Genomic DNA, 23,787 nt, shown 5'->3' with positions numbered 1-23,787 from the left:
ATCTCTATACTGTATTCCACAGTGGCTGTGCCAGTTTACATTCACACCAACATTGGATTAGGGTACCTTTTCCTCCACATCCTTGCCAACATTTGTTGTTCGCTGATTTCTGTATGAGAGCCATTATAACTGGATTGAAGTGAAACCTAATTGTGGTTTTGATTTGCATTTCCCTGATCTTTAGTGATCCTGAGCATTTTTTATATGTCCATTGGTCATTTGAATTTCCTCTTTTGAAAACTTCCTGTTAAAGTCCTTTGCTGTGGGGAGCAACCGGGACTAGACTAAGTTACTGGAATTAAGACTTATTCTATGCATCTGCTTTCCCACAATATGGCGCTGAGAAGGGAGAAGAAGCTTCTACACAGCTGCCTCCAGTTCAACCAATAAACTGTAGGACCTGCTCCTGATTGGAGGAGAGCAGCATACTCGGAGTGTGGGTAGCAGAGTTGGGATTGGTGGAAGAGGACTATAAAGGAGGAGAGAGACAACATGCACCAGGAACATCTAAGGGGAACACGTGTGCAGCCCCCGAGAGAGCCGGCCGGCGGTGTGCCGCTCCCCTGCGGAAGTGGGGAAAGTGGCAGGGGGAACCGCCCTTCCACGGAGGTGGAAGGGTTGGTAGCCAACCCGGGAAGAACCAGCAGCAAACCCGGGGAGGGCCGAGCAGACAAAAGAACAACGCAGGGTCCTGTGTCGTTCCTCCACGAAGACGGGGAGCGACATAATGGTGCCGTGACTTGGATAGAAAACCTAGGAGGGAAGAAACGGGAAGAAGTGGAAAATACCGGAGAGAGAGACTAGCAAAGAGCCTAGGGAAAAGCCGGACAGAAAAGGTGCCGGAAGAAGCTATCGAAAGCCTAGGCATAGACTCGGATACGGACTGTGGGAAAGAAGTTAGGATTTAAAGTGAAAGCAAGAAGAAACTTAGATACGGACTGCAGGTTGAAAGTGAAAGTGAAACCTAGAAGAAACTTAGACTTAGATACGGACTGTGGGGAGAGACCAGGAGAAATGAGGGAGGAATATTGTTGGAAGAAAACTTAGGGAAACATACTGGGTAGAGAAAAATGTTAGGGAAGATGAAGCCGCGAGTGCAGGCTGAGGCAGAGACGTAAGCCAGCTTGGAATTCTTCAAGTCAGCCCGGGGAGCAAAAGGCAAAAATTTGGAACCAGAGGCAGAGACGTGGGCTGCCAGGTTGGAATTTGCCAGGTTAGTCCGGGGAACTTGGACTGAATGCCAGTGGAGGAAACATGAGCTACGCTGTGTGATTCGCGGAAGCCACCGGGTGCAGAGAGAGCACGGGGCGTGAATAGATAGGGAACGCGGGCTGGCACGAGGCCGTGGTGCGGGCGCGAAGGGCATGGAGACCGCGGAGTGTGCGCGCGAAGCCGAGCCGCGCAGAGCCGGGAGCCCGCCGCAGGGCGGGCGCCGGGAAGCCGCGCAGATGAGAGAAGCGTGGGCTGAGGCGGCTCAGAGCCGGGGAAGCCGCCGAGAAGCAGCCTTGGGGCGGGCGCCGGGATGCCGCGGGGATGGGAGAAACAGAGGTTTGGAAGTAGAATGAGAGAAGTAGGAATGCTGGTAGATAGAAGTAAAATGGGAGAAATAGAAGTGCCTGGAGATAGAGAAATGGAGAAAAATAAGGCCTCCCCTCAACATGGCAATGAGAGAACTTGGATTCGGTCTGCCTGATTAGGCAGGTGGTGAGCATCTGTGGGCGGCTAGCAGCTTATGTGCTGCAGGTCACCGAAGACAGGCACGAATTAACATCAATAAGTCTCCCCACAATACCGCAATGAGAAGGCTTGGATTCGGTCTGCCTGATTAGTAAGGTGATAAGCACCAGCAGGCAGCTCGACCAGAGTATGAGCTGCAGGTCACCGAAGATAGGCACGAACCAACACTAATAAGTCTCCCCACAATACGGCAAGGAGAGGGCTTGGATTCGGTTTGCCTGATAGGGCTTGTAAGCACCTGCATGCAGTTCTAGCAAAGCAGAGCATGCGCTGCAGGGCACCGAACTCAGGCACGCATCAGCGCCTAAAAACCTCCTCACAACATGGCGAAGAGAGGACCCGGATTCGGTTTGCCTTATTGGTAGGGCTTGAAAGCACCTGTGGGCAACTCCAGCAAGCAGAGCAGAGTGTGTGCCGCGGGGCACCGAAGACAGGCGCGTATCAACGCCAAAAAATAAAAAGAAAGGGGGATCTGTGGGGAGCAACCCGGACTAGACTAAGTTACTGGAATTAAGACTTATTCTATGCATCTGCTTTCCCACAATATGGCGCTGAAGGGAAACAGCTTCTACACAGCTGCCTCCAGTTCAACCAATAAACTGTAGGACCTGCTCCTGATTGGAGGAGAGCAGCATACTCGGAGTGTGGGTAGCAGAGTTGGGATTGGTGGAAGAGGACTATAAAGGAGGAGAGAGACAACATGCACCAGGAACATCTAAGGGGAACACGTGTGCAGCCCCCGAGAGAGCCGGCCGGCGGTGTGCCGCTCCCCTGCGGAAGTGGGGAATGTGGCAGGGGGAACCGCCCTTCCACGGAGGTGGAAGGGTTGGTAGCCAACCCGGGAAGAACCAGCAGCAAACCCGGGGAGGGCCGAGCAGACAAAAGAACAACGCAGGGTCCTGTGTCGTTCCTCCATGAAGACGGGGAGCGACACTTTGCCCATTTCTAAACTGGATTGTTTGTTTTGTTGTTGTTGAATTTATTAAGCTTTTTTTATATTTTGGATGTTAACTCTTCATCAATTGCATAGTTTGAAAATGTTTTCTCACATTCTGTTGGTTGCTCCTTTACTTTGCTGAGTGCTTCTTTTATAGTGCAGAAGCTCTTCAGCTTGATGTAACCCCATTTGTCAGTTTTGGCTTTGATTGCCTGTGCTTCTGGGATAATTTCCAAGAAGTATTTGACTATGCCAATTTCTTACAGAGTTTACAGAGTTTCCACAATGTTCTCTAATAATTTTATGATATCAGCTCTTACATTTAGGTCTTTGATCCATTTTGCGTGATTTTTTGTGTAGGGTGTAAGATAGGCATCTATATTCATACTTCTGCACACAGTTATCCCAGCAAAATTTGTTTAAGAGGCTATCCTTGCTCCAGGGATTGACTTTAGCTCCTTTGTAAAAGATAAATTGGTTGTAGATGTGCGGATTAATTTCTAGAGTTTTTATTCTGTTCCATTGGTCTACGTGCCTGTTTTTGTGCCAGTACCACGGTGTTTTGATTGGAACTTCCCTGTAGTAAGTCTTGAAATATGGTATTGTGATGCCTTCAGATTTGTTTTTGTTGTATAAGATTGCTTTAGCTATTCACGATCTATTGTGTTGCCATGTAAATTTTAGCATCATTTTTTCTAGATCTAAGAAATTCATTGGTTTTTGCTTGGGATTACCTTGAATCAGTAAATTGCTTTAAGTAGTATGGACATTTTGATGATGTTGATTCTTCCAATCCATGAACATGGAAGATTTTTCCATTTTTTAATTTCTTTAATGTTTTTTAAGCTTCATCATGGAGATTTTTTATATATTTGCTTAAATTTATTCCAAGGTATTTGATTGTCAATGTAATTGTCACAGGAGGAAAGGCCATGGAATCCATGGGGTTCTTGTCTTCACTCAAGTAAGAATACAGGCCTCAGACAGAGAGCATAGTGATAAGGGCATCCATCAGAACGGAAGGGACAGAGAGAGAGTGCCCAGTCACTGGGACTGGGGGAGAGCAAGGCTACATGGTTGAATGGAGAGAATACACCTGGTTAGGTGAGCAGCTCAGCCAAAAGGCAGAGAGCTGAGCAGTCTGTTTGGACTCCTTAGGTTTTTAAGGGATCCTGTTTACCTACCTCCCCCTCTCCTCCAGGACAAAGTGTTGGGATTCTAGCAGAAGGGTTTGTTGGGTGAAAATTAGCATATTCCTCCCCAGATTTGCTGGCTCTGGGCAGAGCAGAGAGGCTTCCCTGGGGGAAGGTTTTATTGCCCTGTGTTATCAGGTCAGGAAACCCATTTGGACTTATGAGGAAGGACTGGGACCACCTGAAAAGTTATCAGGGTCTGCAGGACTTTGAAGTGCAAAATGCTGGGCTTCTGGAGTTTCTGCAATAAGTGCTAGTCTTCAGGCCTGACTCACACACACAAAGGCTAAATTTCTGACTTCCTATCTAACAAGATTGATGCTAAAAGTTCTTTCTCAGTCATGGCATTTTTTATGTATACAAAGGCTATTGATTTTTCTGTGTGATTTTATATGCTACCACTTTACCAAACTCTTTTATGAGTTCAAATAGTCTCTCAGTAGAGTTTTTTGGGTCCCCTAAATATAGTCATCTGTAAACAGGGATAGTTTGACTTCCTCCTTCCCAATTTGTATCCCTTTGATTTATTTTTCTTGCATAATAACTCTGGCTAAAACTGCCAAGATTGTATTAAATTGAAATGGTGAAAGTGGACATCCTTGTCTGGTTCTGGACCTTAGCAGGAATCCTTCCAGCTTTTCCCCATTCAGTTATATGCTGGCCATGGGTTTGTCATAAAATGCCTTGATTGTGTTGATGAATGTTCTTTCTATATTCAATTTGCTTAAGTTTTTCATCATGAAAGGATGTTGTATTTTATCAAATACTTTCTCTGCATCTATTTAGATAAACATATGGTTTTTGTTCTTCTGTTTGTTAATGGAATATATCACATTTATTGATCTGTGAATGTTGAACCATCCCTGCATACCATGGATAAATACACTTGGTCTGGCTGGATGATGTTTTTGATGTGTTGTTCAATTTGATTATCTAATATTTAGTTGAGGATTTTTATGTCTGTGCTCATTAGGGATTTTGGTTTATATTTCACTTTCTCTGTCAGATCTTTTTCTGGCTTAGGAATTAAGGTGACATAAGCTTCCTAGAGGGAGTTTGGAAAGATTCCCTCCCTTTCAAATATTTTGAATAACTTGAGAAGGATTTTAATCAGTTCTTCTTAAAATGCATGGTAGAATTCAGCAGTGAATCTGTCTTGATCCTAGATTTTTCTTATTGGGAGGCTCTTTATTACTGCTTCAGATTCTGCTTGGTTATTGGTCTGCTTATGTTTTCTATGTCTTCATGGCTCAATTTTGGTCCACTGTTTGTATATAGGAATCTATCCATTTCTTAAAGGTTTCCTAATTTGTTGGCACACAGCTCTTTGTAGTAATTCCTGTTGATTCTTTTTATTTCTGTGGTATATGTTGTTACATTTCTTCCTTTTTCTTCTATTGATTTGGGACTTCTCCCTCTTTTTTTTTGTTTATTTAAGCCAATGTCAATTTTGTTTATTTTTTCAAAAAAAACGCCATTCATTTCAATGATAGTTTGTATTTTTTAGTTTCAATTTTGTTTATTTTTTCCTTAATTTTAATTATTTCTTTCCTCTTACTAATTTTGGGTTTGGTTTGTTGTTTTCTATGGGTGATTCTGTGCCTGGTTTGGAAACTGCCTACCTTGCCCATGCAGGAGTATAAGAATGTATAGTATACCATGCCCCCTGGGAAAAACCCTGGTAGGGGGCTCAACATACTGAGACTCCCACACATGACCGGACTGCTGGCAGGCGGTGGGGGCCCCAGGCACTTTTCCCCCACCTCCACTTCCAGTTGAGAGGCCTTGTAATTGTCAACTAGGTAAACAGCTCTGGGGGTGGCCCAGGCCCCTAAGACCACTGGAAAGCTACCTAGACTAAGTGACCTTCAACCTGATTGAAAAAGCGTAGAGGTGCCAGTATCTGCTTTATCCTATAGAATTAGTGTTGCTACCCTGAGCTACTCCCTTTTGCTTGCCCTATAAAAGCTTGTGCTCGACTGTTAATAAATTGACATGTTCACTGAAACTGTCTCTGGTGCTTCTTGTTGAAGAACGTTGTTGCCCCAGCATCCTGACAGTGTGAGCCTTGCAATATGAGCTACACTTTTCTAGGTCCTTGAGATACCTTGTTACCTTTCCAGTTTCTTCATATAAGCCCCAATTGCTTTAAACTTTCCTCTTAATATTGCTTTTGCTATATCTCATAAGTTTTGATATGATTTATTGCCCTCTTCTTTCAATTCCAGAAATTTTTGGTTTCATTTTCATTTTTATTCATGTCATGGATGGGTCTCTTTAATTTGTGGATTTGCTTCTAATTGTTTTTGAGTAATCCCATGATTAATTTTTTGAATTCCTTTCCCAGCATGTCATCAATCTCTTCATCTGCACATTCTAATATTGAAATGTTTTTGTGTTCCTTTGGTGGGGGGTTATGGTGTTTTCCTTACTCTTGTTTCTTGAATTTTTCATTTATTTTTAGGCATTTGTAACACGCAAGCTGGGTGTGGTAGATCTCTCTCCTCCTGTTAACATAAGGGGGAGGATAGTCTTCTCTGTTGTTGTTATCACTCCCTCACCTCCTCTCCTCTAATCTGAGCAGTGCCGGATGTTAGCCACCAATGTGTTGAACACTCATCCACACTGCCATATGAACCACACAGATGATCTGGGCAGCCCTCACTCTGAGCACAGTTCCTGCTGCAATGACCCACACCAAGTACTCAGTGATTGCCCAGAGACACAGCTACACCCTCCACTCTCTCATGTCGCCACTGAGTCACTCCTCCTATCTAGGCTCAAAGTCAGTGGGGATTGTGGATTTTTCCTCTGCTAGAATCCACTTTTTAAATGGACTCTCCCCAACACTACCTCCAGTACTGCAAATAACATGGCGTACTGTCTCAGCCATTTGCTGTATGGGCACACAAAGGCTTCCTCTGCTGCCACCCAAACCTAAAATGTCACCTGTCCTTTCTCAGCTAGGCAGTGGATGCTGTTCTGGGGAGGTTGGAGCAGGAGAAATATGATCTCTCTACTTCCACTAGGTCTTGGACAATTGCTAGCCACTACTAGCCCTCAGGGCTCTAGCCCAACTCCTGCCACAATCTCGCTCCAGCTATATCACCATGGGTTGGTGCAGCTTAATCTCACCTCGGTCTCTAAGCTGCTGCCCACTCTGGCTCCTGACTGCTGCAGTCATTGTTGTATCTGTGTTCATGCTGCACATCCACACCTCTCACACAGGTCCACAGTCATCTTTTTCCTCTTGTGAGATTTCCAGTGCAGTTTTCTCTCCAATTCTCCAATTCTCCCTGAGAGTGCATTTCCTACATTTTTTTTTAACTTTTTTATTTTTAACTATTTATCCCTTGACTGTGTGTCATTCCCTAATCCACCATATTGGAATCTCTTAACATTTAAATATTTAAATTTTTCTTATTTTTTCATTTGAGAGGCTGAGAGAAATAGAACAAGATAGGCAGAAAGACAAAGTTCCCAGCTGCTGGTTCACTCCACAGATGCCTGCAATGGCTCTTGGCCAGGGCTAAAGCTGGGAACACATACTGAATCCAGGTTTCCCATGTGGGAGGCAGGAACTCAGCCACTTGAGCCATCACTGCTGCTGTCCAGATCTGACTTAGCAGGAAGCTAACGTCAAAGAAGAATGTGGTATCTAAGCCAGGCACTCCAATATGGTACATGGATATCGTAAGTGTTAGAACATATATCAGACCCTACATAGATTTTTAATACTAAGTAACAATTACTCCACCATTGTTATAATAATCATAATAGATATTTTATCATCATTGTGACACAGACTATCATTTTTCAAATGTATGGTGTATGCCAAACAAGTGTTAACTGTTTTATATACATATTTTTACTTAATTTTTATTAAGTTTTCCTATTAATCATGAGGTAGTCTTTAAGCTTAGTTTACAGGTGGTAAAATTCATATTTAAAAAATAGCCTTTAGAGATCAGAATTTTCAAAATTTGTAAGCACTAAAATATATATATCAGTGCTCACTTCAGCCTATTCCAGCCCTGATCATTGCATTAATCTGGGATTGAACCACCAGGTGAAGTTCTCTTTCTCTGCCTTTCTCCCTCTCTTTGTAATGCTGCCTTTCAAATAAATTAATAAATCTTTTAAAAAAAATGGTGACAAGTTTTTTAAGATTTATTTATTTTTTTGAAAGGCAATGTTACAGAGAGGCAGAGTCATAGCGAGAGATCTTCCATACACTGGCTCACTCCTGAAATGGCTGCAGTGGCCTGAGCTGGGCTGATCTGAAGCCAGGAGCCAAGAGTTTCTTCTGGGTCTCCTCCGTGGGTGCAGAGGCCCAAGTACCTGGGCCATCTTCTACTGCTTTCCCAGGCCATAGCAGAGATCTGGAGTGGAAGTGGAAGTGAAACCCTTGGAATGTAGATATGTAAATGGATATAAGAGCATGGACTCTGGATTCACCCTTAAGTTTCTGCCTTATCTCTGCTATTTGATAGCCATGTGACAACTGGAAAATTCTACAGTTTAAATCCATTGTCTTCACTGCAACATAGGATTTCAACTTGAAAAATTGCTTTAGAATTTAATGAGATTATTCAATAAAGTGCTTTCTGAGCACCAGATACAGCAAACCCTCCAAAATGTCATCCTTTATTGGTGATGAGCTGGACCCACAAATGGTATTTTTAAGTGCTGGAAAATTTGATTAAGTATATGGGATATGATTTCTCTTATAGAAAGAGTAGAATCAATTGAACACTTCAGTTCATACAGTAACATTAAGTTTTAAATTTTTGAAAGGTTTTTTTTATTTTGAGAAGTGTTAAAGGTGTGGTATGAAAAGCATAGGTCCAAGCATCAGAGAGGAGGCTGTTATGATGAATCACATGAGAAACTCTGACAGCCATAACTGTGATTGTATAAATTAAATGACAAGTGATTAAGGAGATATTAACAAAGTTAGAAACAAAGTAATTAGAAAGATTTATGGCCAATTAGATGTTAGGGATGAGAGAGAGGGAAACCTATAAGATAGTTTTTGTTCTTCTGTTTTGGTTTTTACTTTAGAGAATATCACTTCTCATTTGGTCAGAGTTTTTGTTATTTTTGTTTGTTTGTTTGTTTTTTGCTTTTCTCCTTTGGTAAGACAACCTCTCAATTCCCTAGACTTTTTCATTGCTTTTTAGATCAACCTAAGCACTTTTATTTTTAAAGATTTATTTTTTGATAGATATAGTGACAGAGAGAGAGAGAAACAGAGAAAGAGAGAGAGAGAGAAAAAGAGAAAGAGGAGTTCCATGTTCTGATTCACTCCCCATATGATCCCAACAGCCAGGTCTGGGCCAGGCAGAAGCCAGAAGCCAAAAATTCCATTCTGGTGTTTCACGTGGGTGGCCAAAGTACTTAAGTATCTTCCCCTGCCTTCCCAAGCTCCCTAGCAGGAAACTGATTTGGAAGTGAAAGAGCCAAGACTCAAACTTGCAATCTAATATGGGAGGACTGTGTTGCAAGCAGCAGATTAACAAGCTACACTACAACTCTGGCCCTTTAGACTTTTATATAACTGTAGAAATTGTACTTCACATCTTACAGTGAGATATAGGAACCAAAAGTATTTTCTAATTTAACTATTGATAATGCCAGTATAGATATATTTCTAAAGAGTGAAATCTTTAGAACACAAATATAATACAACACAGAAATGAATAATAAGTGACAAATAGATACTGCATGTGTTATGTACATATATATTTTTAATATTTATTTCTATGTTGCTCAAACTGTGTTCTTTTGAAGGTTATAGCTGTTCCACAAATAAATTGAATCAAACAGAACAATTTTTGTAAACTACAAATATATAGAATGAAGTAATAAATATAAATTTCTCAATTTAGAACTTCACTTGAATTATTTTTTCCTGAAACTTTGATGTTTTATACTGATTTTCGCTAAGACCTACGAAATTATTTGACATATAAATAGGTAGCTAGTATTAATGGAATTGTTGATAAAAGGAGCCAATTTTGCTTTCTGTTAATAATAAAGAGGAATGAATATTGAAGATAATTAAGGAGGACAGAATGAAAGAGGCATATTTCTCTGACAATCTTGGGAGAAATATAAAAACTCAGGCAAGTACACTGAAATGTTGTGAATACATTTATTGAGGAAATCTAAGACTAACATGCCAGAGTTTGGATGTGGTACACATTTTTCAATGTTCAATAGAGAGAAATCCAAGTTTTAGTTAGGAGAGGCTCATTAGTATATTGGTATTTCCTGATATAGATTATCATGAGTAGACATAAAATTATATCAATCTTTGTGTTGGAAATCTGTGCTGGTTGAACAGTCATGTGAATAGATACAGCTGAACCAAGTTAAGAAAATTTATCCAAGGTTTCTTATGTAAAATATTAAAAGCACTGTTTCCTGATCCAGAGTAGCACTGAAAGGTAACAATGAACTCTTAAATTGACAGTTTGTGTTTTTGTTGTTCTGTTTAAGTTAAATAATCTTGCCTGTAATTGTGTATCTTGTATAATTAGATTTGTTACTTTAAAAAATGTTCTTAGTGAGTCAAAACACAATAATATTTGTAATTAATAATGAGTTACCACAAAGTTAATTTGTATTTTCCATTTGCTTTGCCACTTGGGTTTCAGTAGAGCCTCAGCATGAATACTCTTATTTTAGAATATTAGATTATTTGCCTGATTACAGTATACATACATCATTTCCATCTCATTTCTTGAAATCTGTTGAAGCACCTATTTAAAACCTGACTGATGATAAATCAGAGAGGGACCTTGAATCATTTAGACATCGATTAACAGAGTTCTATTTTGAATGGATAAAATATAAATATTTAAAAAAATGAAACTCTATGCAGGAATAGTGCTTGCAAAATCTTAAGAATCTTTAGAGATCCTCAAAGGTCTCAGGACTTAGTCTTTATGGAAGACAAAAATTCATGTTTCCTTCATGAACAGATTTTCTGTCCCCCACAACTAAGGTACTCATGACATCTGCCACTAATCCCCTTTTCTGTAAGTCATGTGGTAATTCAACTGGTGTGAAATTCTCTTTCCATCCTGTGCAGTAGCTGTAGAGCTGTACTGAATACCTAAAAGTGAAAAAAGCTTGCAAAATGATAACATCCAGTAATTTATCCAGAGTCTTTCTTATAAACAGCAAAACATTTGACTAAATGTATCCATTGTCTTACTGCTTCCCATCCTCAAGCAATATGCTTAAGAGATAATACATTAGATCTTAATGAGTTTACTTTTATAATCACTAAAACTGATCTCCTCCTTTGGGCTAATTATATAATTGATTATTTGAAGAAAACAGGGCTTTTACAATTAATTATATTTTTGCTTACACTAATTTTATTTAGTTTATGCACATCAACATTTCATAAAATATTAATTGTAGAAACACCTCCTGCCCAAATTAATTTATTAGTATTTGTCATTTCTAATTTCAATGGCCATTAACTCAGAATATATTGCATACAAATAAGTATACTTGATCTCTGTAAACATATTTCACTCCTTAACTCATATATTCCCTTACAGATTTGTAATAGTTTATATTTTGTTTCTCTTGATCAAATTTTATTTTGTGATCTTTGACTTTTCACCTCCTTGTGGTGCTGGCTTAGAGAGAGCTATAGCCCAAGTTTCTATATTCTGTAAACATTGTATTTTTGCCTTTGAAAACTTTCTTTTTTAATGCTTTTTTAAATATTTATTTATTTATTTATTGAAAGTCAGAGTTACACAGAGAAAGGAGAGGCAGAGAGGGGTGGGGGAGTCTTCCATCAGATGGTTCACTCCCCAGTTGGCCACAAGGGCCGGAGATCCAAAGCCAGGAGCCAGGAGCTTCTTCCGGGTTTCCCAAGAAGGTGCAGGGGTCCAAGGACGTGAGCCATTTTCTACTACTTTCGCAGGCCATAGCACAGAGCTGGATCAGAAGTGGAGCAGCGAGGTCTAGAACTGGTGCCCATATGGGACGTTGGAGCTTTAGGCCAGGGCATTAACCCGCTGTGCCACAGCACCAGCCCCTGTCTTTGAAAACTTTCTCTAGTTAAATCTTAAGCTTACAATCCTAGGATTCACTGTAATAAAATCAATAACATTTTAGTTGCCTATCGAAGAAACTTCTCATCTTGAACCTGTCAGAAGACTTAAGGTACTGAAATTTTTGACCCTTGATATTGACATTTACATATTTGCTTTATATAAATATTTCTATAATATTTATGTAAAACCTTTTTATCTTAAAGACATATACATTTATAACAAAGGAAAAATGTCTTTTAACAGTTAGAAATCTAAGTAAACATTGATATTCCCAGTTTCATGCTTGAAACCCTAATAATGGTGTTAGTTAACATTTACTGAGCACTTTCCAGATCCCTAGCACTATTTTTAATATATATATACATATATATATATATATATATATATATATATAAAGTATCACAAATTGAATATGAAGTGGGTATTTTCTTATTCCAGTTTTATTGGTAGGGAACTGAGGTGCAGAAAACATCTTAGATTTAATAAGAAAAATGCAACAAGTGGAACTAAGATGCTTTACATAAGAATTTGTGTTCTAAACCATGAATTTTTTTCTGCATTAGACACAGAAGGAAACTATAACACCTAGCATCGGTTAAGAGGTTCAGATTTTACACAATCTATTTTCTGCCTCTTTTTTCAGCTTCATTTCTTTCTACTTTCCCTAGAACAATACATTAGTCTTTGGGCAAAAATGCTCTCCTTTCCATAAAAGAGAAATAAAGGACTCCATTAATTTGACATGTCACTTTCTCTGTTAGATCCTCATAACCAACTTCCCACTCATTATAATGATTTGGTAAAATATTTGTTTTTTTAATATTGACATGTGTTATTTCTTATGAAAGTATTATTTGACAAAAGTTGACCATCATTTATTAATTTTTTCACTACAATCTAATCAACTGTTAAAGTAACTGCCTTGCTGGCTCCATTAAGTTTCTTTAGAGCATGGTTGCTTACATTTCCAATAGAATATTTTATTTTTAGCATCTACTTTTATTTTCAGCACACAATAGAAACTCACTAATTGCTGGTGTAGTGAATAAATAATACTTAGAGGTTGCAATTATATTTAACATTTTATGTAACAGAATTATTCTGTAGACTAAAATTTGATAATTAGTATGTATTAATGAATATTCAGTTACTTATTAGCATGATGCTAAGATAAACACCAGTTATGGGTAAACATCAAAAATAAATAAGTAAAATATAAGGGTAAAAGTAAATAGGGGTGAAACCTGTACCACAACGTATTCCCCAAACACTGAAGCCCATCGGTGACTATAAAAAGTCTGATTAGCCACACACATTCATTAAATTTCATGCTATAAATAGTATTTGACAAATATTTGTTTAGTAGATTAACTAATTAATGCTGAGATATAGTATGCCAGAAAAAAGGTCTGTGTGCCTAGCAAGGCAGTTTTCAATCAGTCTTCAAACTTATAGACAAACTCATTGAATTTACCCTTTGATCATCATGAATGTCTACCTTATTCTTAAACTGTTATCTTTACAATAGTAAATATTCTGGTATAGATTTCAAGCCCCTCAGCATAAACACAGAATTAACAGTTATTTTGTATCTATCACTTACATAAAAATAAAATTTTAAACATGAAATATATTTAAAATAATGAGATCTTCACTTTCACTAAATACAACCTTTTGTGCAAAGACAAATTCAACTCCTGTTCATTTCTGACATCAATACAAACCAATAATTTTGTTTCATGTACATAAATACACACACATGTGTGCTCAAAAATATCAGTGATAAATATGATTAGCAAGTTTTCCTGCTTTAGACTGAAAGCTTTGAAAACAGAATTGAAAAAAATAATTTTGGGTTATAAATAAATATTTGTTATGTGAAGAAATGAAAGTTTCATGTTTTAATCCAGGGTAACTGCCTACAATAATTTGAAGGAGACATATCTGTATGTAATTTATAACTATGTATATCTCTGTGTAAGCTATAACTCTATGTAATTTTTGATATGGAATTGTCCCTGTTTTTTCTTGGTTTCTAGTAACTGATTAATTAATTCAATCTCATTAAAAAGATCCATCCATGATACCATCTCTGATTGTCAGGAACATAATTATACAATATTTTCCCTCATAAGCTTAAATATTTTGATTACCTTTGTTAAGCATGGGATTAGCAGAATTGAAGACTTTGTAACATTTTTACAAAAATCTTGTTTTTATTTGCCATTCCCATAAATAACCTGTGTTTTTTATGTAGAAAGATGCAGAACATGATTGTTAAAGTGGATATTTTGAAGTTAATATTTAAGGACTCAGAGTTTATTTATATAAATAAGATATGGCTTAAAACATGAAGTACATGGATTTTTGCTATTTTTGTTTTACTTTCTTTATTCCACATTAAAAAAAAAGCTGCTCCCCCAAAATAATGAGTGAAGTTGTCAATATATAACTTTTTTGGCTTATCTGATTAACTCATAACTTTACCCTGAGGGAATCATATTCAACAGAGATTTAATAGGCCAATTCAATCTCTTCTATAAAAATAGAAGAGAAGATGTTCTTGTACCCCTCAAATTCTCTGTAAATAAAATTCATTTAATGAAAATTATTTTGCCATGTTCAAAAATATTTCATTACATAGAAAATTTTAAAATCAAGAAAATATAAGGAAGAACATATAAATCATAAATAATCTTTTAAGTAAGAATCAAAACCATTATTTTAAATATTTCTTTTTGCTCATTTTAGTCTGAAGTTATTTCACTTATGTTTTTTTAATTTACAAAATTGCTATTATATAACATATAATTTTATATCATTTTCCATTTTCATTTTCTTCTCCTTATAGAAAGAAATAGGTATTGATAATTTTCTATATATATGACCTTGAATTTAGTACTTAATAGAGAGAAAGAAAATTTATGTGTGCAAAATTTGTCCTTCTCAGTATGAATGACTGCAGGAATAACCTTAATGTTGAATAATAATCAATGTACTGCTAAGAACTCCCAAGAGTGTAAGATTGTACCAAATGAAGGGAAAATATTGTTTGTAAGATGTATATGTTGGGGCCGGCACCGTGGCTCACACTGTTAATCCTCCGCCTGCGGCACTAGCATTGCATATGGGCAACAAGTTATAGTCCCGGGTGCTCCTCTTCCAGTCCAGCTCTCTGCTGTGGCCCGGGAGGGCATTGGAGGATGCCCCAAGTGCTTGGGCTTCTGCACCCACTTGGGAGACCAGGAAGAAACATGTGGCTCCCGGCTTCAGATTGGCGTAACTCCGGCTGTAGCAGCCATTTGGGGGGTGAACCAACGGAAGGAAGACCTTTCTCTCTGTCTCTCTCTCTCACTATCTAATTCTATCTGTCGAGTAAATAAAAATAAAAAATAAGAAAAAGATGTATATGTTTGAATCATACCTTATTTTTTCATATTAATTCCTGAAAAGGGGATGAGTTTAAAGTATAGAGAATAAGAGTATAAGAGAATAAATATAAAGACAAGCCACTCATTAAGGAGTAATAAATGAAATTAACACAAGTAAAAGACAATTTTATCTCATGTGGATCTCAAATTCTAGTTTCAGAAGCAAATCTTCAACACTATTGATTTATTTGCTTATTTATGTGAAAGGCAGAGTGACAGAAAAAAGAGGCAGAGAAAAATCTTCTCTGCTGGTTCACCCCACAAATGCTGCAGTGTCCAGGGCGTGGCTAGGCCAGAGCCAGGAAGCGAGGCCTATATCCAGGTATCCCACGCGGTGGCACGTCCATCATCTGCTGCTTTCTCAGGCACATTAGCAGGGAGCCAGATTAGAAGCAAAGCAGCTGAGACTGGAATTGATATTTTGACATGGGATGCTTGTATTGCTTCACACACCAAACCTCCATACTGGCCACAAACACTTCGTTGTTTTTAAGTAGGTCACAATTTAATGGGAAGCCAATTATTACTAGGTACATGAATTCAAGATCAAAAACATTCAACAAATATGGTGCATGATGAAAACATTCTGACCTGTCTAATTAAACCACTAAGCACTGGGATTGCAGTTTACAGACTTTCTTTATCTCATACAGGATAGCTTTAAATGACCATTCACTCTGGCTCTACTGCCTTAGATTCTAATCTGATCATAACTATAGTCATTGCTTCCATGACATTTTCTGTCTTCAAATGTCATCCACTTGGGCATGATGTAATCTACTCCAACTATGTTATTAGCCACAAAATCTCCTATTTTCAGAATTAGACATTAACATTTATTAATAAATAATCAACATAGGCAGGTCACTGTCCTTTTTATACTGTGCATTTTTCATACAGTGTTTATGGAGTACTTCCTCAAGATGTTGTGCTCTAGGCTGCCTTAATGAAGTTTCCATTCTTTCAGGGAACATAAATGTAGAGCAAGTAATTGCTCAATTATTTATGCATTACCAGTTGTGTTAAGTGCCTCAAAGACAGTGTAGAGGATGGTGTTACAAACCCATCCGCAAAAGGAAAGTAACCTAGCCAAGGGCTGAAAGAATATGAGCTGTTTTATTGCTTTAGGATTTACTTTCTAATATTTTTGTTTTTATGAACTGTAATAAATATGATTTTGGAGTGATGAATTCTACTAACCCATCTAAACACACATTAAATTAGCTTCAAATGTGAATTTAGAGAAAGGAATAACCATGTTTTTTACCAAAACTTAAAACAATTTTACTAATTGACATTTTTAAAATATCAATTTTTGTTTTGGTTAAAAAACATAAAACTTTTTAAGGCTTTAAGTGAATCATTCTAAGAACCTTTTTATATTTTCCACGTTTTATTCTTTTGTATTGAAAAATAAACTCATTGCCAAAATAATGAAGTGTTTTAAGAATTTTTTATTATTGTCATGCATTACATTTACAATTAGATTTGGAGTTTAAAAAGTAAAAACACAAATGATTGGTACTGTAAAATTGAAAAAGAGTTATATATTTGAGTTCCAATGTATACTGCTCTTTTCCTCTACAGTTAAAACTTGCTTATAAAAAGTTCTCAATTTCTCTGACACTAATACTCAGTTGTGGCAATTTAATATGCATGATTTAAGAATTCATTATTTGAAAGTGATTTTGATTATTTTCATTAAATATTCTTAGCAATTGGTTTGGATTCTTGTCCTGAACCACAAACTCCTAGCAGTGGAATTAAAATTGGAGACAGATACATGGTTGGTGATGTGGTATCCTTCCAATGTGATCAAGGCTATTCCCTTCAGGTAAGTCTATTTCAGAGTTATAGTTTTGATTTTCACTGCCCTTTAGAATGTTTTAAAGCATCAGTGATGAAGAAGCCACAGTTTTACCACCATATTGATTCTGGGCTACATAGTCAAAAAGATGTTCAATTTGTTAACAAAATATACAACTGAGAAAATTCAGTAACAGACTAAATTTATCTTATTCAGAAGTAACCAAAATGATTTTTTAAAAGATTTATTTTATTTATTTGAAAGACAGAGTTACAGACAGAGGTAGAAGTAGAGAGAGAGAATCTTCCATCCCAGGATCACACCCTAAATGACTGTAATGGCCAGAACTGAGCTGGTCAGAAGCCAGGAGCCAGGTGCTTCTTCTGGGTCTCCCACGACCCAGGTGGGAGGAACCCAAGAACTTGGGCCATCTTCCACTGCTTTCCCAGGCCCCTGCAGAAAGTTGGCTAGGAAGTGGAGCAGATAAGATTCAGACTGGAACCACATGGGATGCCAAAGCTGCAGGCTAGGGCTTTAACCCACTTTACCACAGCACTGGACCCCAAAAATGATTTTTTGAGGCAAAATCAATCACTACTTCGCTTTGTCTTATGTAAGGTGAAAAAATTGAAAATAAAATGAAGAAAAAGGAGCTGAATGCAAATGAAGCTAAATGCAACTTACATTATAATAAAATCCACAAATTAGTGAAAATCTATTACAGTTGTACATTCCTAAGGAAGGGAACTTGCAATGTGTATTCTGTTTATGTATCTTATATTGATCCTCTTTTGAAGGTCTTGTTTTGAAGAGCAGGATTCAGGTTTATGATATCATATAATCTCCCTAAAATACAGATCCATTAAGAAATTAGGGAAAAAATGAAAAACTATTTCATATGATAAAAAGAAAATTCATGGAAGAATCAAAATTCAAAATTAATAATTTTAGCCTTAAAATTATTAGTCTCAGAAGTATAATTAGATCTTTTTAGATTTTATACTTCAATATAAAACGTAATGTAATTTGACTTATTTCAGTATTTTATGAAAGATATTTGCAGTGATTATATATATTTAATCTCTCTCACCTTTAATACTAACAGAGATTTATTGTAAACAACACTGTATATTACTCTTTCACTTATAATATCAACGTAGAACATGTCTTGATAAAAATATTAAAGTCATATATGGTTATTTTCTTAGAATTATATCTATAAGATACATGAAATCTCTTCTGTTTATATTTTTAAATTAAGAAAGAACTGTGTTTGTAATATAAAAATCTTACTTTCTTACCAGAATCCTTTTCTTATATTTTATTTTTTGTCACATGTATGTATAATAACGTTTCTTATTGTAAGTCACATTAAGCTTTCCAGTAAAAGAGAAGGATGTACTTTTCTCTGAAGGGAGGAGAGAACTTCCACTTTGCTTATGGCCATGTCCAAATACTGATGGAGTTTATGGTCACAAAAGGCTTCCATAGCCTTGGCAGCCCATGGCAAGAGCCTTGGGTGATTACTGACGTCATAAATAAGAGCATTAATTGTTAAAGGAACAACAAAAGTCACTGTGCACTTAGTCTCCGTGTAGGACCTCCGTCCTTATTGAGTTGTACTATGAAAATTAACTGCTAATCTTGCTCTTAAACTATACTTTATATGTTGTGGGGGGGGTGAGTGTAAACTGTTGAAATCTGTACTTAACATAGAGTTGGTCCTCTGTATATAAAATCAAACTAAAAATGAACCATAATGAAGAAGGGGATGGGAGAGGGAGTAGGAGATAGGATGGGAGTCGGGATGGGAGGGTGGGTATGGGGGAAAGACCCACTATATTCCTAAAGTTGTACCTATGAAAAATGTATTCATTAAATGAAAGCTTTTAAAAAAGTGTATTTCAATGTGACAATAGATATTTAAGCCTATTTTAATGAAAATCATTCATTATGCTATGTTTAATTTAAACTTTTTGTAAATGTCTCCTGAACTGAAATAATCTTGTTCACATAGGGCCATTCTCACATTACATGTATGCCTGGACCAGTAAGACGATGGAATTATCCAATCCCAATTTGTTTGGGTAAGTTAAAACGACTATAAATAATGTATAAGTCTAATCAAGTTCTAAAGATACATCCTATATTATCATGTTGTTATAAAATTTACTTAGTAAAGAATAAAAAAAAAAGATGTGTTAATTTGTGCTGATTTGGACTGTGATCTGAGAAACAACAAAATTAAGGCAGCCTTGATCATATGCTCTGAAGTTTGACAAAATGGTTCTGGTTTCACAGGCCACACTGTAAGGGGAGCTGTTAATTATATCTCTTGTTTGTCAGAAATTATGATTGCTATGGCAGAGGTCAGATTGATTACTTGGAAGGGGATTGGACACTGAGTCAGGAAGCAGGAACCAATGTTTCACAAACAGTTGCAGACCCTGTTCATAATGTCTGCATGTACCCAGAGAGCTGGTGCAAAACTGCCCCATTCCAGATTTCAGCTGCAGATCTGCCCGAGGCATGTTTGAAAAAGAGCCTCTAACTATTCTGAATGTCCCAAATCAGTGCTGCTCTGTTCTTGGTTTCTTCTGTGATGAAATATTTTGTCTTCATCAAGATTTATGGAAATGTTATTTTAAGATGTGTCACTTTTTTAAAAATTGTATACATTTTTTTAAACTTGGACAATATTGGTAGATGGCATAAAAATGCAGAAATCAGTGAAAGGTAAATTTCTTTTTTTATTCCTCAGCATCTTCTCAGGGTGATATGGGCAAATACCCATAGGTCAGAAATAAGTGAATATAATATTGCTTACTATTTGGCCAGAATGAAAAACCTGAAGGCTCTCTCAAGGGAACATGGCACTCCATGAGATGTCATTCATGGTGACAGGCAACCAAGATATGTAATATGTTGAATGCAAGCATGGGTATTTCTTTCTGCTACATATATATTTTCTCTTTTCCACATTTTTGGTGCCTGTATGCAACCATTAATACACTGGCCTTTATTCAGCATGAACATTAAATATAAGGTGGATTTCTACCTTTAAAACATTCATTTATCATTTGGAGTGTGAGAATAAAATTAATTGATAAGAGAATAATTTAGTGTTAAATAAAATCATTAACTATATGATGAAATTTGGAACAGTGAACTGATATTGATTGAAGTCATTGAGAAGTATAGTCATCCCATAAGGTTTATAGAATTTTGAGTCATAAGTGTAATTAAGATATGTGGATGAAGAAGATAGCTTTTCCTGGATAGGAAAAAAAAAACATAAGCAAAACAGTATGTAAAAATTGCATGACTTATCATGTCTGTACAATGATTTTACTTATATTAGTCTGCTTGAGCTGATCTAACAGAATTTTCCCAAATAGGATGACTTAAAGAACAGAAATTTATTTTCCTATAGTCTGGGGAGCTGGAAGTCCAAAACCAAAGTGGCAGCAGGTGGTTTTCTTGAGACCTGTCTTGTTGGCCTATGGATGTCTACCTGAATGTTCACATGATCTTTTGCTGTGCAGTCACATTCCTGGTAACTCTTTCTCAACTTCTAAGGACACCACTTCTATTGGATTAGTATCCACCATTATGACCTCATTCAACCTTAAGCACTTCATTTTAGACCCTATCTTTAAAGAAAGGCACATTGGCAGTTAGAACATCCGCATATGAATTTTAGGGAAACACAATTCTGTTCATAATATCTGTATACAGTGTAGACAGTTCCTCCTGGAAAGTAGTGAAAGAATAACATTTAAGAGTAGAAATATTTAGTTAGTAATTACATTGAAAACATTCAGACTTTAGATTGGGGAATTTTTTAAGGACTTTTTTTCATGCTATAAATAATTTATGAAGGCACATTATAACAGTTTTTAAGTGCACACACACACCTGTTGTAAAACTGTTTATAACAGTTAATCATTGATTGTGAATGCAATCATTGTTGTGTGTGTGGTGTGTGTGTATGCTATTGAATATAAAAATAAAGAACAGTGCAAAGGACAAAATAAAATTCATTATACTGATGAGAGCATGGGGAGTTTATGTATTTTGTGTGTTGCTATATCCCCAGTGCCTGGAAGAGTTATTATCTTAAACAGACATCCAATAGATATTATTTAATGAATAAGTTAATATAAGTTAGTAGATATTTGAGATTCTACTGTATACATATATGGTGTAATGTATTCCTTCCTGCCATTAACTTTAAAAATTTTATGTATTATGATATGCTTTAAAAGCTTAGTTGTTAAAATGTCTTCATAGCACATAACATTTTCTAATTTGTGTAGCTACTCTGTTTTAGTTATTTTATTTTTTTAAGATTTATTTTATTTATTTGAGAGTTACAGAGACAGAGACAGAGACAGATCTTCCATCCCCTGGGTTACCCCCCAGATGGCCACAATGGCTGGAGCTGTACCGATCCAAAGCCAGGAAGCAGGAGCTTCTTCCAGGTCTCCCACGTGGGTGCAGGGGCCCAAGGACTTGGCCCATCTTCTACTGCTATCCCAGCCCACAGTAGAGAGCTGGATTGGAAGAGGAGCAACCAGGACTAAAACTGGCACCCATATGGAATGCCAGTGCTTCAGGCCCCGGCTTTAACCTGCCGTACCACAGTGCCAGCCCCAGTTTCATTTTTTTGCCTTTTATACTTTAATAATTTATGAATATTTTTCACATATCTTTATACACTTTTCTAGTTAATTCTTCCTTAAGTAGATTTATTATGTCATTAGATACCAAGTATCTATGTTTAAAATTTGGATAAATATTGTCAAATTACTTTTAGAAAGTTTTACCAATTTAAATACTATATAGTAGTATTATATTTTAGTACCCTATTACTATCATCCATTATTTTAAAATGCCAACTTTTTAGGTAGATGAAGCATTACTGCACTTTGTTACATATGCATTTTCATTACATAATGTTAAGTAGGCAAGTTTAGGTGGAAGTGATATTTTAATAGAATTAAGTAATACATTTTAGTTCTATTATATAGAATAAATTATTATGAAGCCATATTGAACACTTAGACTAACGTGCATCTATATTAAAATTTCAACTCAAGGAAAAACTATCACATATGAAAAACATAGCATTCTTTGGGGTTTCTGTGTGCTCATCTGTAAGATAAAATAATGTTTGCCTCATGCATTTACTGTGAGGATTAAGCGAGAGAATTTGTTTAAAGTGCTTAGCACTGAACTTGGAAAACACATGGCTGCCAGACTTATCATAGTAGAAAATGGCAATTAGTTAAGGATCCAATGACAAGGAGACTTTTTAAAAATGAGAATAACTTGAATCAATATTATAATATTTAGTTAAATATTAAAAGCTTAAAACAATTCATAGATGATCCTATTTTCACTATATATATATATATATCTATGTTTAACAGACATCTTTATGTAGAGAAAAAATACAATTAATTTGTAGGTGGTAGAATTAAACAACATCTGTATTTCCTTTCTACTACTCTTTTTTATTTTATTAATTCTGAAAAACAAGATTGGAACATATTTGGTAGAAAACTAAAATACCTGACCCTTATTTCACATCATATTATAAGTAGATAGTGAAGGTAGGGGGCTGATTCAGAAAATATCTTAAAATCCTAGTCATCAGGTAAGAAGGTTCAGCTTTGTGAATTGGAAAGTAAGCAATTTGCCACATGTGTTCATAGAAAAAAGTAAAACTCATAAGAGATGTTAAATATTAGGGAACATAACACAAAAGAATCAAAATTTTATCCCAAGGACTAAGGTTTGGCCATGTCTCTAACAAAAAGTGGGGGGCACAGACGAGTTCCTTTGAAGCCACTGGTAACACACACAGAACTGTCACTGAAGACTTGGGAGTATGTGGGATAACAGAGACAGTGAGGAGATGGACGTGAGTGAAGAGCTAATAGCAGATGCTTTATTTTATATAGTCCTTCATATGGTTTTCAAGGTTTGTCGTTCTTTTCTTCTTGCTGCATTATCTGTCTACTCTTTCTCTCCTTCATTCTTAGATTTGGGGATTTTACTCAAAATGGTGCAATGGACAATGCAGAATAGGAATTTCTGGTCATTTCCATAGAGATAGAGGGAAGCAGAATAGAAAGATAGGAGCAGGATTGGGAAGGCAAGAAAAGGAAAGATAGCCTGTGTCTTTTACTCAAAGTTCAGAATAAAGCAAAACAAATGTACTAAAGTGGCGCTGCCAGAGTATTTTGATTGACTGAAATTTAACTCCTGAATTATATATTAGGGCTTTTGATGAATATATGTGGAAAACAAAAATTGGGAAAAATGAATTGATGAACAGTAGTGATGTATATATATATTGAAAATCATTTTGTTTTAATGATAGATAAATTGAGAATTCAAAATGATGGAAAAGTATGGAGATGTATCTTTAGAGCTCATTGAACACATCAAGTTTGAAAGATAGGCTTATATCAAGGTTGACTCCAAGATTTTATATACCTCCCTGGTAAAATGTGTTTGATAGACAATTTATTTAGTTCACAATAGTAAAATTGTTTATTGACATTATACTTAATATTGATAGTTT

At 36.5% G+C, this 23,787-nt stretch overlaps 1 protein-coding gene across 10 annotated transcripts in view; it reads left to right on the top strand.

Annotated features, from left to right (window-relative positions):
- CSMD3 (CUB and Sushi multiple domains 3) overlaps positions 1-23,787 on the top strand; it is a 1,302,111-nt gene that overhangs the window by 1,163,141 nt on the left and 115,183 nt on the right. For all 10 annotated transcript variants that reach the window (XM_051844773.2, XM_051844775.2, XM_051844772.2 and 7 more), the window contains 2 exons: positions 17,101-17,219; positions 19,210-19,279. In XM_051844773.2, coding sequence (XP_051700733.2) covers positions 17,101-17,219; positions 19,210-19,279 — 189 coding nt within the window. The remainder of the gene's footprint in view (positions 1-17,100; positions 17,220-19,209; positions 19,280-23,787) is intronic.

This window comes from Oryctolagus cuniculus, chromosome 6 (assembly GCF_964237555.1).
Source record: "Oryctolagus cuniculus chromosome 6, mOryCun1.1, whole genome shotgun sequence".
In the NCBI taxonomy this organism is placed as follows: Eukaryota; Metazoa; Chordata; class Mammalia; order Lagomorpha; family Leporidae; genus Oryctolagus; species Oryctolagus cuniculus.
This window is presented reverse-complemented; position numbering and strand designations above follow the sequence as displayed.